The sequence below is a fragment of the Ailuropoda melanoleuca genome, chromosome 15 (genome assembly GCF_002007445.2).
Source record: "Ailuropoda melanoleuca isolate Jingjing chromosome 15, ASM200744v2, whole genome shotgun sequence".
In the NCBI taxonomy this organism is placed as follows: Eukaryota; Metazoa; Chordata; class Mammalia; order Carnivora; family Ursidae; genus Ailuropoda; species Ailuropoda melanoleuca.
In genome coordinates this window covers 88,450,936-88,466,933 of record NC_048232.1, presented here as the reverse complement: position 1 = coordinate 88,466,933, position 15,998 = coordinate 88,450,936, and the positions used below count along the sequence as shown (strand labels likewise).

The window sequence follows — 15,998 nt, the reverse complement described above, 5'->3', positions numbered from 1 at the left end:
AACTAACTCGTCCACTCGAGGCCGTGCCAGGACCAACCACAGGCCAGGCTGCAAAGCTGACTGGCAGGACCAGGCCCACATCAGAAACTACATGTGTCATTAGTAGGCTAAGGGCTGCTTTCTCTTTCTTCTTTTCCTCTTCACTGACTGTGATTTATCCTGTATTTTTTGTCTTAAATTACTTCATCTGACTTTGCTTTGCTTCTGAAATCACGACAATTAGCACAGGTCCGAGTCCAAGTCACTCAGCATCTTTCAGAACTCCCTCCCCAAACCAGCTGAGATTGTCCCGTGGGGCCCCAGGGTCCCCACTGCCTCCCTGTGACAGATCCCATCTCAAGGACCCTCAGCCCCATTCCTAACAAGGGCTGTGACGACCTGAGCAACGGTGTGCCCGCCGTAGATCCCATCCCTGCCACAAAGACCAGGACAGCACGTGTGACCGTGAGCACATCAGGACAGGACCTCTGAGGGTTACCCCGAAAATATTTTTCCATTCGACTGCCATCATAATGAGCTCTCCACAGATGAGACATCGCTGAGAGCAAGTCCTGAGGACACGGAATCCCGTTCCCTGCACCACGGGCCGCAAGCGGCAGGGCTTCTAACCTGCATCTGATCTGTGCTGTTACTGTTCACAGCACGCACCCAGCCATGGCCAAGCCCCTGGCAAGAGACACCACCATTAACGGCTTTCCTATCACCTTTTCCAAGCAGGTATTTTCATAGTCAACAACAGGACCCTTAAAGGGGGTTCGAGTTAAGCACCAGTTCCCCTGAATGTACACCCAGCGATGGGCCTGGGGGCAAACCGGGAGCAAGCATTTGCTCCTGCTGGCTTCTCCACGGCCAGGGCCCCGCTGCTCCCTGACACAGACTGAACTAAAAACGAAACCCGAGAGGAATCTTCTGAAGGACATTTACCGAGGTCAGCCCACACAGATGGTACAACCCCAAGGACGAGTGGCCCCTGCATGTGCTCTCACTCCCCCCTAAGGAAGGCACCAGGAGAACTGGGTGTCCGGCCACCACCAGACCTTTCACTGACCAGGCCCAATGCCCCAGAGTTCCCTTGGGCCCAGGCTCAGAAGACTGACAAAGGACAGAGCTGGTGGGAAGTCCCCCCAAGGCAAAGCAGGAAGAGCCAGAGGGTCACCGAAATCAAGGGTCACAAGCCAAAAGGGCCAAGCCAGAAATCAGGAGACTCCACCAGCGGCCTGAGGGCATGTGGGGCGGTGTCTGCCCAGCCCTTTCCCCCAGGGCAAGCGCGGTAAGGCCAGAGGATAGCCTCGCTGGAGCTTCCCGCCACCAGCTGGAGGCGGCTGACCTCGGGGCTAGAAGCCACCCTCCAGCATCTACACTACTGCCTGTGACACAGGCCCCACCAGGACCCCCCGGGCCTGCACCACCTGCCTGTGGGGGGTGGGGGCACCGGGGAGGTGGGGCACAGCCTGGGAGTCAGGACATTCTTCCTACACGGCTGTGGGACGACCAGGTCAGGAAACAGAGGCTCCCCAGAACTGTGACATGGGGGACGCCAGCAATTCAGTGTTACCCTCCAAATTCAAGTGTCCCCACAAAGCACCGTGATCAGAGCTATGTTCTCTGACTCTGTGCAGGACCAGAACAAGGCTGGCACCATACACACACACACACACACACTCACACGGACTTTCTGGACGACATGATAGGATCCCTTCTGCTTCCTGCATACGTGTCCATGGCCACCCTTCGACAGCCCAGTGCCGAGAACAGAGACCACACCCGGGCCTCGGTGTCCACTGGCGCTTCTTCAGGGGGTCACAGCCCCCCCACACCGTCTGCCAGAGACCCAGGTGCCTCCCTGACCACTGAGGCAGGACAGGTGGAAACAAGGCAGCTGCTTGCACGGGGCGACTAGCGGGAGCAGCGCGGTGAGTCAGGAGCAGATGCAGAGACGGGGAGAGAGCTCTGTCACAGCACATTAACTCAAGATTAAATAATGTGCTGTCAGTTTAAGCAGCGATATCATCTGGCAGAGGACAATAAAGGCAGGATGCTCGCATGTACGGGCATGTTTAGTGAAAACACAGAACGATCCGAAATGGCTCCAACCATGAATACACACTGGATCTTATTAGCTATTAAAGTTCTGTTAACATTCCTGATGTGCGGGGCGCCTGGGTGGCACAGCGGTTAAGCGCCTGCCTTCGGCTCAGGGCGTGATCCCGGCGTTGTGGGATCGAGCCCCACATCAGGCTCTTCTGCTATGAGCCTGCTTCTTCCTCTCCCACTCCCCCTGCTTGTGTTCCCTCTCTCGCTGGCTGTCTCTATCTCTGTCAAATAAATAAATAAAAATCTTTAAAAAAAAAAAAAAAAAAAAAAAAAACTTTAAAAAAAAAAAAAAAAAAAAAAAAACATTCCTGATGTGCTTGTCTTTGCTGAAGAGTCGGAATTCATTAAAAGTAGTTCAAACTTCAAACTCCTTCCAAAGTATCTTTTCTACAAATCAACTTACACTCAGCAACAGTAATAAGAGTTACTAGTATCTGTTACCACCAGGGCTGAAAAAATGCAAACGTGACAGGCATTCCCCTTCACTCTCGCTTGCCAAACTTCAGACACCTGAGCACCAACAAAGGTTTCTCCTAGAAAACTCAAAAGACATCCCTGCACAGAAGGCTCCCGGGAGGGGCTGGAGAGGTCCCTGTCTTCACTCTGCAAACCTGCCGTGCCCTCCAGGGGCCCCCGAGGCAGGACCCACACAGCCCCACGGGGCGCTCCAGGAGCTAGCCACTCTGCAGTCTAAAACACTAAACACACTGAACTCGAAAATGTCGCCGCGCTCGTGAGGACTTACAGAAACCTGGTTTCAGACATCCGAAAACGCTCCAGCATATGCACGAGCCACACGACGTCGCAGCACACAAAGACCGCAGAGACCATCTCTGTGCGAGGAGCAACACACCCGCGATTCTGCTGGGAGGACTGCGTGGTACGCAGGCCTGGGAGCCCAGGAGCAGTGTGGCCCAGAAGAAGTTACCACAGCGCGAGTGTGCACAGCACGGTCCAAGCAACTCTGGCCCCATATGAATTCTAACACCTGATGAACGACGCCAAGGAGGAGCCCGTAGCAAACCTAAAATGTGCACTAGAAGGCAGCCACCTATCACATAAAATATACACTGGGCACACCAAGACGGCCACTGGTGATCTGTCACAACGCTAATTAATAACCTAGAACTCTCTTAAAGCAATGAGGCCGTGTGTGGTGTGTGAGTTACTTGACACTCACCTCCTTCCAACGTGACAATCTACGCCCCACATTCTGTGCTCAAGACAGGTGTCTGATAGGTCAGCAAAAGCACAGATGTCTCACTACACTCAAAACACTTGCAAACAAAACATCACAGTGTCATTATTACCAGACCAAATATTCAACACAACAGACACAGCTCTATGTCAAAGCATTGTGAAGGATCAGGGGCCAGTCAGAAGGAAGCATTTTTTTCAAATTCAGGCGCGACCACATTCCCTTCTGGTGGTGCGGCCCACGAGATGGCCACGGACCTGCTCCTGCCAGGTCCTGGAACAATCCACCCCAACAAGCCAATTTACTTCCAGAACATACCGTCCCTCACTACCAGGAAGTCTACAAATAAAATCCACCACGTTAAGAGAATAAGGGGGCAAAAATGTATTCTCATATCAGATGACAGGGGGAAAGGACTTGATAAACCCCAGCAACCATTTATGACTTTAACGCCACGAGCAAGGAACCGTCCCCCACGTGACAAACGGCATCCGTAATGCTTAGAGTAACTCCCTGAAGTCGGCGCAGTGTGAACAGGCCTCCCGTTATGATCGGGAATGACGCCGGGAGGCCTGCTTTCCCCACTGCGGTCAGCGCTGTGGCAGAAGTCCTAGCCAGCAAAACAAAACAAAACAACAAATACGCATCAAAACAGAAAAAAGAAAGAAAGAAACTGCCATTATTCACAAGTAATATGATTACTTCCTCTAAAACCTCAACCACAGCCACACACAAAACATGAGAATTGATGAAAGAGGTTAGTAAAATGGGCCAGATAGAAGATTCACTGACAAAAGTCTCTCTCTAGAGAGTATCAAAAGAAGACAAGAAAGAAAACATTGTTTAAAAATAAAAGATCCAGGGGCGCCTGGGGGGCTCAGTCGTTAAGCGTCTGCCTTTGTCTCAGGCGTGATCCCGGAGTCCTGCTTCTTCCTCTCCCACTCCCCCTGCTTGTGTTCCCTCTCTCGCTGCCTGTCTCTCTCTCTCTGTCAAATAAGTAAATAAAATCTTTAAAAAAAAATAAAATAAATAAAAATAAAAGATCCAGAGAACTACAGAAATGCAAAAACAGAATGTGCCCTCCAACTGACAGGTAGATTCAATGTGATTTCTGGGATATTCATGAAACTAACGAGCTGCTTTGGTATTTTCACGAATGCCTCAGGTAGAGGCATGGGCAGCCTGGCCCGCAGGACAGCAAGACCTCAGAGCCAAGAAAAGGAAGCCAGCACAGGGACAAACAGACAGACCAGCAGAATGGATGAGATCCTAGACGGGGCCCACATACCTGTGGAATCCTGATTTAAGACTGAGCTGATCCATGGGTGGGGGCAAACCTGCATCCCCACGGGGGAACGTGTTCCGAAATCAGACTGCCACGTCAAACTCCACACACACAAAGTCAATTCCAAACAGATCATGGCCCTAAATCTAAAGGGCAAAACTTCAAAACTCTTGGAAGAAAGATTAAGACTTCTTTGAAATCGTGAGGTTAAAAAACAATGTCTTAAGATGCAAAAACGCAGTGCGTCTGGGTGGCAGAGTTGGTTAAGCGTCTGACTCTCAGTTTAGGCTCAGGTCACCATCTTAGGGTTGTAGAATCGAGCCCCGTGTCAGCCTCTGTGCTCAGTGCGGAGTCTGCTGGAGATTCCCTCTCCCTCTCCCTCTGTTCCTCCCCAACACACGTACTCTCCGTCTCTCTCTCAAGTAAATAAATACATCTTCAAAAAATAAAAAGAGATGCAAAAAGGCATAATCATAAAGGCGAAGCCCATGGAACTGGCCACAGTACATTAAGAATGTCTCCTCACCAACAGAGTAAAGAACCACCCACTACCGGAAGGGAGATGCATGTATCCATCCGCATCCAAAACAGAATTAGCATCCTGAACAGATTGAGAAGTCCTTTAAATCAACAGAACAAACTAACAAACACCACAAGGGAAATATGGAACAAAAGCATTTCACAAGAGAAGCAACACAAATGGCCAAGAAACCTGTGAAAAAATACTCCAGTTCAGGTGCCCTTAAGGAAGCGAAAGTTAAAAGCCCAGCGGGACACCACCGGGGCAGGGGGCTCCGCATGACAATCCCAAGTGCAGGGGAGGGATGGTGCTGGGCACTCCCCGCCCTCCGCACCCCTGCCGTACTCACCTTTCCCAGCCCCCGGGACCCCTCCCCATACACACCCCAGAGGGACTCTACACGCACACTAGGCTCACACAGGAATGTGCACAGCGACATCCTGAGAAAACGCACAGGAGTGAAAATGGCCTGAAANGAGTGTGTCAGGCAACTGGACACCCAGAGATTAAATTGCCCCTGGAGTGGCGCGGGGGGGGGGGGGGGGGGGGGGGGCACGGCACCAAGAAACGAACGCCAACCACATACATCAGTGGGTGACCCTGAAAACCAAATGCTGTGACAGAAGAGCACCCACAAATATATTGACAATAACCCTCCTACAAAATAAAGACTAAAAAAGGTAAAAACATACAAACGCATATAAACACATGATAAAACCTGACAGAAAAGCAAGAGAATAGTCAACCAAAATACAAGAGAATGGTCACTTGCTGGGAGACAGGGAAGTGTCTGGGGGGGGACACAGCAGGGCCTCTCTCTCTTCGGCTAACAGTGAGCACCTGTAGGTTAATGTTTGCTTGTCTCTCTGAATCTGGACATACACGTTATAGAAATCCTTCTGCTCTGATATGTTTTACCATAAAAACAGAGACAGAAAAGATGTATTGATAGGATTCCCAAAATACATACCAGGAGAGTTTAGTGAACTGATTATATAACAAATAAGTACTTCGGGGGCTCTCACAAACGCATCCCCACCTCTGGGGGAGGGAACGGCCCAATTAGGAGCCCAAATGAAGAGACAGACGAGGAGGGAGAAGCTTCAGAGGGGAACACTGAACACGCCCAATGCCTGCAGCTGGGAGGAGCCTCCAGCCTCACCTCTCCTGTGAAAGGACCTACAGAATACCCATGTGGGAGGAGTGTGTGATTTAATGTGGCATCATTCATCCACCATGCCACACACCAGGCACCACCGCAAGGACGGCGGAAGAAAGGGGCCTCGGGCCCCGTCCTTACAGAGTCAGACAAGACAAAGCCTGGAGCTCAGCCACGGCCAGAATCCCAGCAGACAGCTCAGAGATTCACAGATTCGACCCAAGAGACCCCTGCCAGGCAGCCAGGAGGAAAGACGCCAGCGTGCAGGCTGCTGGCCCTCCGAGCGAGGTCTAACAGGACAGAGACTTGGGGGTCGGCCATGCGGAGCAGGCTGCTCAGGGGTCCTCCATGTGCACATGCCGGGAACCCACCAGGATGTGGCCCCAGACCGCTGGTGGCCAGAGCCAACTCCAGAGCCTCCAGAAGCGGTCTTCCTCCGGCTACTACTGGCCCAGCTGTGGCAGGGCACACGCGGCTCCGAGCAAGGGCACAGCAAGTGCACGACTGCGGGCAGGAGCCCACTCTGAACGTCCCCGTGCTGCACTGCTGTGTGCCTCCTAGAAGATGTCCACCCTCAGGGCCGTGGAAAACTCATCACCCTCATTCTAAAAACTGCACATAAATAATGTGGCTTAAAAAGCCTGCATGTTTCATTATCCTGTGTGTCTGCTGAAATGTAATGGGACATCACTTCTGCATGGCTAATTGGAAAAAGCATCTTATTTCCCTAATTTGTGAAACTGCTCTAAGAAGCAGATAACCAGAAGGCAGATAATGTAATAACCACGGAGGCAAAGTCACTCGGTAGATGATGAACTTTTCAGGAGAAAAGGCCCAGCAGTGATATTCAATATCGTTTCTTCTAATAAACTTGCCACCCCCACCATAGCAGCCATAGGGCCACCGGTCAGAATTCGTATTTTTTAATGTAACAGATCTAATTTGTTCAACACTGGACAGAAGATTAAAAAAAAAAAAAAGGAGCCAAAAAGTTTTGAATTTTACTTTCAAACAACAACGCCGGATAAAAACATTAATTACTAATTTCAACACACTCTCCTAAATCCCATGAGGCTCCAGGAGACGCTCAGGCACCCAGGGCACAGCCAGGGCCCAGCCCCGCTCTCGGGGAGCAGACAAACAGACAGGGTGAGTCACGTCATAAACAAGAAGTCAGACACAATCCCACAGGAGGCATCATGAGAACATCGTCAGGGACCTCAGACAAGACAACCTCCCAGTAAGATCTGAAGGCCCAGAGGGAACCAGACACTCATGTCACAGGTGAGAGAAAGAGGAATCGGTCAGCTGTTCACTGGACAGGTAGCTGTGAGCCACGGCTGGACCTAGAAGGTCTGCGGTCCTCCTGGGACCCATTCGCCCTTGGGGAGGGGCGGTGACCTCCCGACAAAGGTCGCTGGCTCCAGCTCTGCTTCCGCTTTCTGGTGGGGAGCAGCTGCACGATGGCCCTTCGGCCCTACACCATCCACTGCTCCTTTCAAAACCTTCCTATCATCACTTCAACAAGTCCAGAGGCCTCCAAATCCAGCTGAGCTTCCATAAAACAGGGATTTCCAGGCTGAACTAGCCCAGGGAACAGGCAAGCTAAAGGTCTGAAAAGCAATTATAGAGTGAGCAAAAATGGAACAGATAGGTCATCAAAGAAGATCTCCACATGGCAAATCAGCACAGGCAAAGATGCTCAACACCGTCAGTCACCAGGGAACTGCAAACTATGACCCACAAGACCGCTTTACACACCCACTGAAAACTGGCAGAAACAAAAGGCTGGTAATACCAAGGACTGACAAGGACGTGGGGCAAGAACTCTCGCTCCCTACTAGGGGGAGGCCGGCCGGGACCCCCGCACCCGCTGGGGGGAGGCAGGCCGGGACAGCCACCATGGAAACTAGTCTGTCAGCTTCTCATGAAGCATGTACACATAACACTCCCACACAACCACCCTTCGGCCAGGTACTCAGCACAGAGGGACACAGGGGCCCTCACTGGCGCCCTACAAGAAGGTTTGCAGCAAATCTGCGATGACCCACACTTGGAAAGAGCCCGAGTACCCATCGAGTACTGGCCAGTGGGTAACCACACTGAGGAATGCACCCAGACAACAGAGTCCCACTTAGCAGCAGCATGTGACGACGCAGACGCGTGTCTGAGCACGAAGAGAAGCCACTCACGGGAGGCTGCCATTCGTAGGATTCCCTTCGTAGGAAATTCTTAAAAAGCAAAACTCTAGAGACAGAACACGGATCAGTACTTCACAGGGACACAGTGGGGTGGGAGGCTGACAGCAAAGGGAACTTTTCAGGGTGATGGAAATGTTCTAGATCATGGTTCAGGTAGTTGCCATACTCCTACCTACAGGTATCAAAACTAATCGAACTGTATACTTAAAATGGGTGAATTTTATTGTATGTCCAGCCACAGGAGGAAGAGGACGGGGCAGAGGGAGGACAACCTGAGCAGAACTGGGACTCACCTACTGAATGAATAAGGGAGCGTGTGGATGGATGGGGGGAAACGCCGAAACCCTTCTTCCCAAGCAGTCAGAAGCCCCAGACTTCAGGGAGGCACACAGACCAAGCACAATCGGAGTTACACTTTCCCGGTTCCATACACCAAGGACAGCGTGACTCAGTTCTGGCCGTGGGATGTGAGAAGAACTGCGAGCAACTGCTACAAAACAGCTGGAAAGGGAGGGGCACGTCCTTCTCTGCGTGTCTTTTCCTTCCCGCTGCTTGAAGACAAATGGGATGCAGAGAGCTAGACAGAGCAGCCAGCGGGGGCCACGAGGGGGAAGCCAAGCACAGAGGAGCCGCCGCCTCACGGCCAGCGAGCTCATGCCTGAGACAGAGGAACACCCCTCTGTGCGTTCAGGCCACTGACTGTCTGTTGCAGAAACCCCTGGGCCGAGCCTCCCAATACCAGACACTAGACCCAGATTTGCCTACTGCCGATCACAAGACCATACTTCTCCTCAAGCCCCTTGCTCATCCCTTCACTCCCCGCGCACCCAGAGCTGGGCCCGAATGGCCCTCTCCTCTGCGCGGCAGCCCGCCTGCGCCCCACGTCCTCCCGGGGAGCCCGGCAGCCCCTCGGGTGGCACTGCCCCGTTGAGCGGGGGCCTGGGCAGGGTCTGCAGCTACAGGGGACGTACACCGAATGCAGAGCGAGAAATCGCTTAACAGAGAGAGAGTGGCTGCCAGGGAAGAGGTGCCTCAAAGCAGTGGGACCCGGGTCCCAGGACGTCCAGACAACCAGACCAATCAGCACCCACTACGGTGACTGCATCCCTGCTCCGGAACCAAGAGCCTGCGAGCTCTGCTCTACAAGGAAGGTGTCGGGTGTCGGGAAAAACAGAAAAATGAAATAAACCACAAGTCTGTGGCCGACTCCATCGTCCATTAAAAAAAATAATAATAATAAAGAGGTAACAATATGTTATCTCTTGTTTTCCAGATACGGTAAGTACAACTTGCTGAAAAAGACAATCAGGAAGAAGTGTCTCAAAATGACTACTTCTGTGGAAGGCTAATTTTCTCCTTTTGTGTTCTATAATCTAGAAGCACTTTTGCTTTCATAGTCCAGGATTTTTGTTCAACAAACTTACCAAACATACAAGCAACAGCAAAGTTTAAAAGTACATTTACGGGAGCAATTGAGATGCAAAAGCAAGTATCTCAAACAGTAAAAAAATTCCATTTTAAAGAGATACTGTTTATAAGAGCAACAAAAAATATGATAAGAATGAGTCTAATAAAACACACACAAGACCTTTCATGGAGCACATTCCAAAACTACACTGACATGGCCTAGAACACAGAGAATCCGCATGTTCGTGACAATGGAGACTGGGTTTCATGAACACGTCCATCCTCGCAAACTGGTCTCCGGACTCCGTGCAGCTCCCGCCACACAACCTGCAGACAGTAAACACCAACGGGGCACACGGAAGCCGGGCCATCTGACTGTGAGGCTCAGATGGGTATGCGCAGGCCAGAGGCCTAGCGGGGAAAGGGGGGCCAAGGACACCCAGGACGCAACCAAACTCACTGGCAGGTGTGGTGTTGTGGGAAGACACCTTGAATTCGGGACAAAACAGAGACCATGGAAACACGTGTGCACATGTGAGAAGGACGAACACCAGAAGGGAGGCTGCAAACGTGGGCAGACAAGGTGGCAACCAGGCCCGACGGGTCCCTTTACAGGCTGATAGTTCACTGGATCCCTGCCTCACATCGTGCGCCTCACTTCGTGCACAGCGGGCAATGACAGACACATGGAACGCACAGGTATGGAGGGCAAACGTTAAAACTTTCAGGTGAGACCATGGGAGAGGCACTGCGTGAAATACAGGGAGATTTCTTAAGAAAAGCACATGAGTACTAACCATAAATAAAGAAAGAAGAGACAGAGAAGTTCGACCACACGGAAATGAGGAACTTCTGGTCATCAATGGCCACCAAGAAGGAAGTGAGGAGTGGCCACAGTGTGGAAGAGGACACATGTGACACGCAAACTGACAAAGATTGAGAATCCCTAACACATAAAGATCAGCAGCCGATAAAAAATTAGATCAACAACCCAAAAGAAAAATGGGCAAAAGACAGAAGCAAGCATCTCACAGAAGAGGAAACCCAGGAGCCCATAAATCTAGGAAGAGGTGCTCACCGCCACCAGGAAGAAGAGACACTCAGACGGAGGCCACAATAAGAATGCCCGTGGGAAGTCCTGGCAGGACGTGGAGCACGGGACTCACTCTGCAGGCGAGCACGTGAGGAGTGCAGCGCACCTGGGAGCGTGCTCACACCATCCCGCAGGTTCAACAGGCCTACACCCCAACACACAACCGTTTCACGTCTTTGGCAATGCCCCAGAGAAACTCCTGCCTGTGGGCACCTGCGAGAATGTGCCTGAAGGTCCCAATCACAGAACGTGAGACACCACCCAAATGTCTGGCAACGAGAAAAAGGCCGCAGAAATTTTTAAATATTTAAATGATGGACTGCTCTACAACTGGACACACAGATCAGCTGAATCTGAGACACTAACGTGGAGGAAAAACACAAGCTGCGGAGGGACGAGGCTACCGGAGGAAGGACGTGGCCCCCACTGTTTCCTGGATGCGGACTGGCCACCACACCACACAACACGCGCGGAGGTCGTGAGGAATCACAGAGTCAGGAGGCTGGTCATGTCCTGGGGGCCCCTCCAACACGATGGGTCCAACGTGAGCGGGATTCTTGGTCCACAGTGGGGGTGGACACGAGTGTATGCTCAGCTACACACACCCGTATCTTCTATATGCGTCGATATAACACACAAAGTATTTTCAAAACAATCAGCGATTCCTGTCCATGACTATGTTCACAAGGGCTACCCCCAAACCTGTGGTGGATAAGCACCCCAACTGCACCAACCATCTCGCTAGTTCGTGGGCCCCGCCATCCCGACAGAGGGAAAACCCTGCACAGGCATTTCACCATCCCGGCTCTTACCTCTGTCACTTTGGGTTGAAGTATTAATGCTTCCGGACTCATTCGAGGGATGTCTATGTGGATCTGGAGATGCAGGAGAAAGATGTATTATTTTCCAAGGTGACGAATGTCATTACAAGCATGTGATTGAAACAGCAATCCTTAACGAAACCATGAATTTACTCTGGACTCTGACCCGCTCCCGCTCTGAAAACACAAATTCCTTCTGTCACCGAGCTTGGCTCCAGAGGACATGGCAGGTTCTTCCTGAACGGGGCTCCCTCAGTCCCCGCGTGGAGGCTTGCCTGACCCTTCCCAACCAAACAGGGCCTGCTGTGTGATGAGGGAGAGAGCGGCCCTCAGCTCTTCAGCAACATAATCCACAGCAATTAGCGAACACTGATCTGCAGCCTCTGACACGGGCAGCAATTCGGGGGCGTCGACTGCGTACAAGTTCTCGGCTGTGGCAGCGTCTTCCCGGCACCCGGGCCACATTCTTCCACTTCGCAGAGTCCGTGGGGACCCAGGGCACTTCTCAAAGGAAGCACTTGAAAATCTCTGCTGACCCCCGCTTGGCCACCGCCTGATGTGAGTTACCACGAAGTCCCCCACGCTGCACAGGAAAACACCCACACGTTCAAGCAGCAACCGAGTAAGAACGTTCAGGGCTTGAGCTGGCATCACGGGCTGGCTCCCGACATCCCACATGAATATCCCCCAAGGACCAACATGGTGACCATCCCCATCACCACATTTTAATGCCAAGAGGGAGTCTACGGTTCAGGTCCATCCCCCCCGTCTTCAGACGTGACCACGAGGATCCTACTACCACAGGACCACGACAGTGTCCTCACACATCACGGAGGCCCCGGGGCTCGGTGTCCTTGTCTAGAAGGTGTCTGCTATACCTCAAAGGGCTACCGGTGAAGAGCACACAGGGTGGATCAAGAGCCTAGGGAGCCCTGGCAACTGCGCCATTCGGAGGCGTGGGGGCTGCTTCCCCACTAACGGGCTCCAGCCTGGGCTCTTCCCTCAGGGGGGAACCTGGAAACCAGCAGCCCCTCGGCAGCACCCAGCCAGGGCATGGACCCGGGAGGGAGCCGGGGGCCACCGGACTCAGCGTTCAGGGGGCATGGACCATGGGCAGCAATGAAGGAAGGTAAAAGGAAAGTGACAGGTAAGGAGCCGGACGAGAGCAGCATGGGAATCGATCAGCCCCAAGCCCTCCGAGCAACACGGGGAGGAACCAAGGAAACAGAGACGTGCGTGCAACAGGCTATGCGAAGGAGGCTGCGGGGAGTGGTGCTGGGAGGGAGGGGCGTACTGTCCAGACTGGGGGCCAGAGGACTCTAGCCTGCACTAGGCTGTCCTCGAGCGCCACCCTCAGAACCCTGCCCCCGTGCCATCACACTCAGGCACGTCTGTCCCCTCCTATAGGAGAGCTGCCTGTCACGTGCCTGCTGAGTGGCAAGGACAGCAAGCACCATAGCTCCACCGCCGTCGTCTGTGCCAATGGGAGGAGGAGGTCCAACCTGAGAGGGGGCGCTACAGGAGGCTGGACACGGGGGGCTCTCTGTGCCCCCCATGTCTAGGACAGAGGTGTAGGGGAGGCCACGACGGTCTGCAGAACTCCCAGAGTAGGGAGACACACCAGATGAATCTCGAATCTGACCAACTCTGTGTGCTCTGGGCATGACATCTTCCACCAGACACCTGAGCACATCAACAGAGGACACAGAGGGATGTGAAAGCAGGCCGCGGCCCCGCGCTCCTGCTGCCTCCCCGCCATGTGGGAGGGCGGGACAACCCCCAGCAGTGGGCAGCAGGGAGACAGGAGCGTGCCCGAGCCCCAGAGCAAACCAGGCTCTGCCTGGACAAACAGCGCGTCTGAGACAGAAGCAGCAAAGACAGCACGGAGCCCACCCCCAGGAGAAGACTCTGCAAGGCCAGGGGGCCAACCAAACTGCCACGGGCTATGTTGTTCTCAGCTACATTAATGCCGAAACATTTGGGGAATTCACAGTAACATGGAAGCTTTTTATTACCTATCACAGTAACTGAATAAAGATGCATGTAACCCGTTTTTAATTAACTTTCCGTTATGAAATTCATAATAGAATACAGCTTGGTAAATCTTATAGATAGATGCTGGTGTCATCCTTTGGAAGTCTTTTTCTTGAATGAAAATTCATGAGAAACATATTCAAAACAATACCAAATTGGCCCATTCCCTAAAATTAGTGAAGTGGAAAGAAAAACCAGGTAACCTAATATTTCCCTAACCAAATCCAAATGCAACCTCTCTCAAATCAGTTTCTTATGCCCTGGGAGCCACTCGGGAGAGGCTAAGGATGGGCCCAATGGAGAGGGGCCCGAGGCAGACGGGCCCCACCCCGGGAGGCAACACAAGCGGGTTCCTGCCCTCTTCCTGGTCCTCGCTCTTAAGCATGACAATCCTCCTCCCAAGCTCCACCGTACCCCATCCATGAGGAAGATACTCCCCCAGAATCCATTAACCTTATAGAACCCCGGTTATCAGCCAGAGGGAAGGCCTGTCTTTGGAGCTTTCTAACAGATCTACACCAAGATGACAGCGAGATGTGGACTGCCCACATCTGAGGCAGAAAAATTCGGCAAGGCTCCTTCACCTACAAGGATTTCCAAAAGGAAAAACTCGGTACTGACATGTCTCAGGAAAGTCAGAAGTCAATTTCAGAAACGGGATGCAGAGCTAGCAGCTAAGAACTACCTTTTTGTTTAAATGGAGCAAAAAAATAAACAAGGGAATGGATGAACGTAGCACCAACCATTCTGAATTCTCACGTATTACAAAGACAGTGAGAATTACAAAGCCCTCAAAGAGCTATTCTAATAGCAAATTCTGAATGTATTGTGAACTGTAAATCAATTTTAAGTACTTTTCCAATTATACACACCGTCTGTCAATGGACTGTTCAAGAAGCCATAATTATACCCATTTTGTACTAAGCTAAACAGCAGAAACGATTAAGTGGCCACACGTGTTGCTATGGACTGAACTGTGTACCCCCGAATCCAGCTGACGGGCACAGCTCTCGTCCATCTAAATCCCATTCCTCAGTGCCCCAGGGGACCCAGAGCCCACTAAGCCCATAGAGACTCTCCTCTGATCGACCCAGGCAAATGCCTGCTCCCGAGCCTTTAGGCGAGATGGTGGCTCACTGAGCCCAGAAGAGCCCCCCACTCCTGAGCCAGGTCTCGGGGTCCTGGCAAGGGATCGTGGGCATCTGTTTTGTAACTCCAATTAAAAACACACTTTTCACTTTTGTAGAAGGAGCCAGAGATAAGCATACTTTTATTATGGTTATAGTAATACTACTATCAGAGGCATATCGTTATTTATTCTCAAGTTTATTTATTAGAAAACGCTAATCTGTGACCCAATTCGGGACAGGCTAGAGAGAACACTCCCTCCTACCAACCATCACCGTTGAAGTCTTTCACATAGCATGAAACATGGGAGAGGAGCCCACCTGCCTGTAGGTGTCCTGGTGAACGTCATCATTCCGAGAGTCGTAATAGTGCTCAATAAAAGCAAAATATTCTTTCTGTTTTCTCTGGAGAGTGGCTGGTCTTCGGTCCACATTGGCAGGAAGGTAGCCCTGGGTGAGAAAAAGAACAAAAACAAAAAGTGTGTATGGTTAATGCTGATTCACCAAGCTGAAGTGGCATTCTGAAACTGTACACGGGGGAGCATAAATGAGTTGTAAAAACAAAAACAGACAGCAAGGAAATCCGCTGGCTGGCCTCTGAGGCTCGGACACATGAAGCCTTCACCGGGCCAGCCACACCGGACTCACGGCCAAAGCGTGGGAGTCAGACCGGAGCCTCCGAGCAGGCTGGTCCTCATGCTCCTCTAAAGCAGCACTGAGACGAGATCCTGGCTCTAAACGCCTCGTGTGCCTCAAAGAATTGAGAAGTCTGCACGGTCGTAGGACAACGGAACGTGTGTGTGTGTGTGTGCATGCTCACACATACATACAACATAGAGAGAGGCCTGTACACACGTGTGTGCATGCTCACACATACACACAACATAGAGAGAGGCCTGTACACACGTGTGTGCATGCTCACACATACACACAACATAGAGAGAGGCCTGCACACATGTGTGTGCATGCTCACACATACAACACACAACATAGACAGAGGCCTGTACTCACATGTGTGCACGTAATACACATACACGTACACAGGTACAGACGGTCGCC

The 15,998-nt window shown here is 51.8% G+C and overlaps 1 protein-coding gene across 1 annotated transcript in view; it reads right to left on the bottom strand.

Annotated features, from left to right (window-relative positions):
- Positions 1 to 15,998, bottom strand: part of TBC1D22A (TBC1 domain family member 22A) — a 312,609-nt gene that overhangs the window by 189,974 nt on the left and 106,637 nt on the right. Inside the window, 2 exon segments of the mRNA XM_034644032.1 lie at positions 11,770 to 11,832; positions 15,261 to 15,389. Of these exon segments, the coding sequence (XP_034499923.1) occupies positions 11,770 to 11,832; positions 15,261 to 15,389 (192 nt within the window).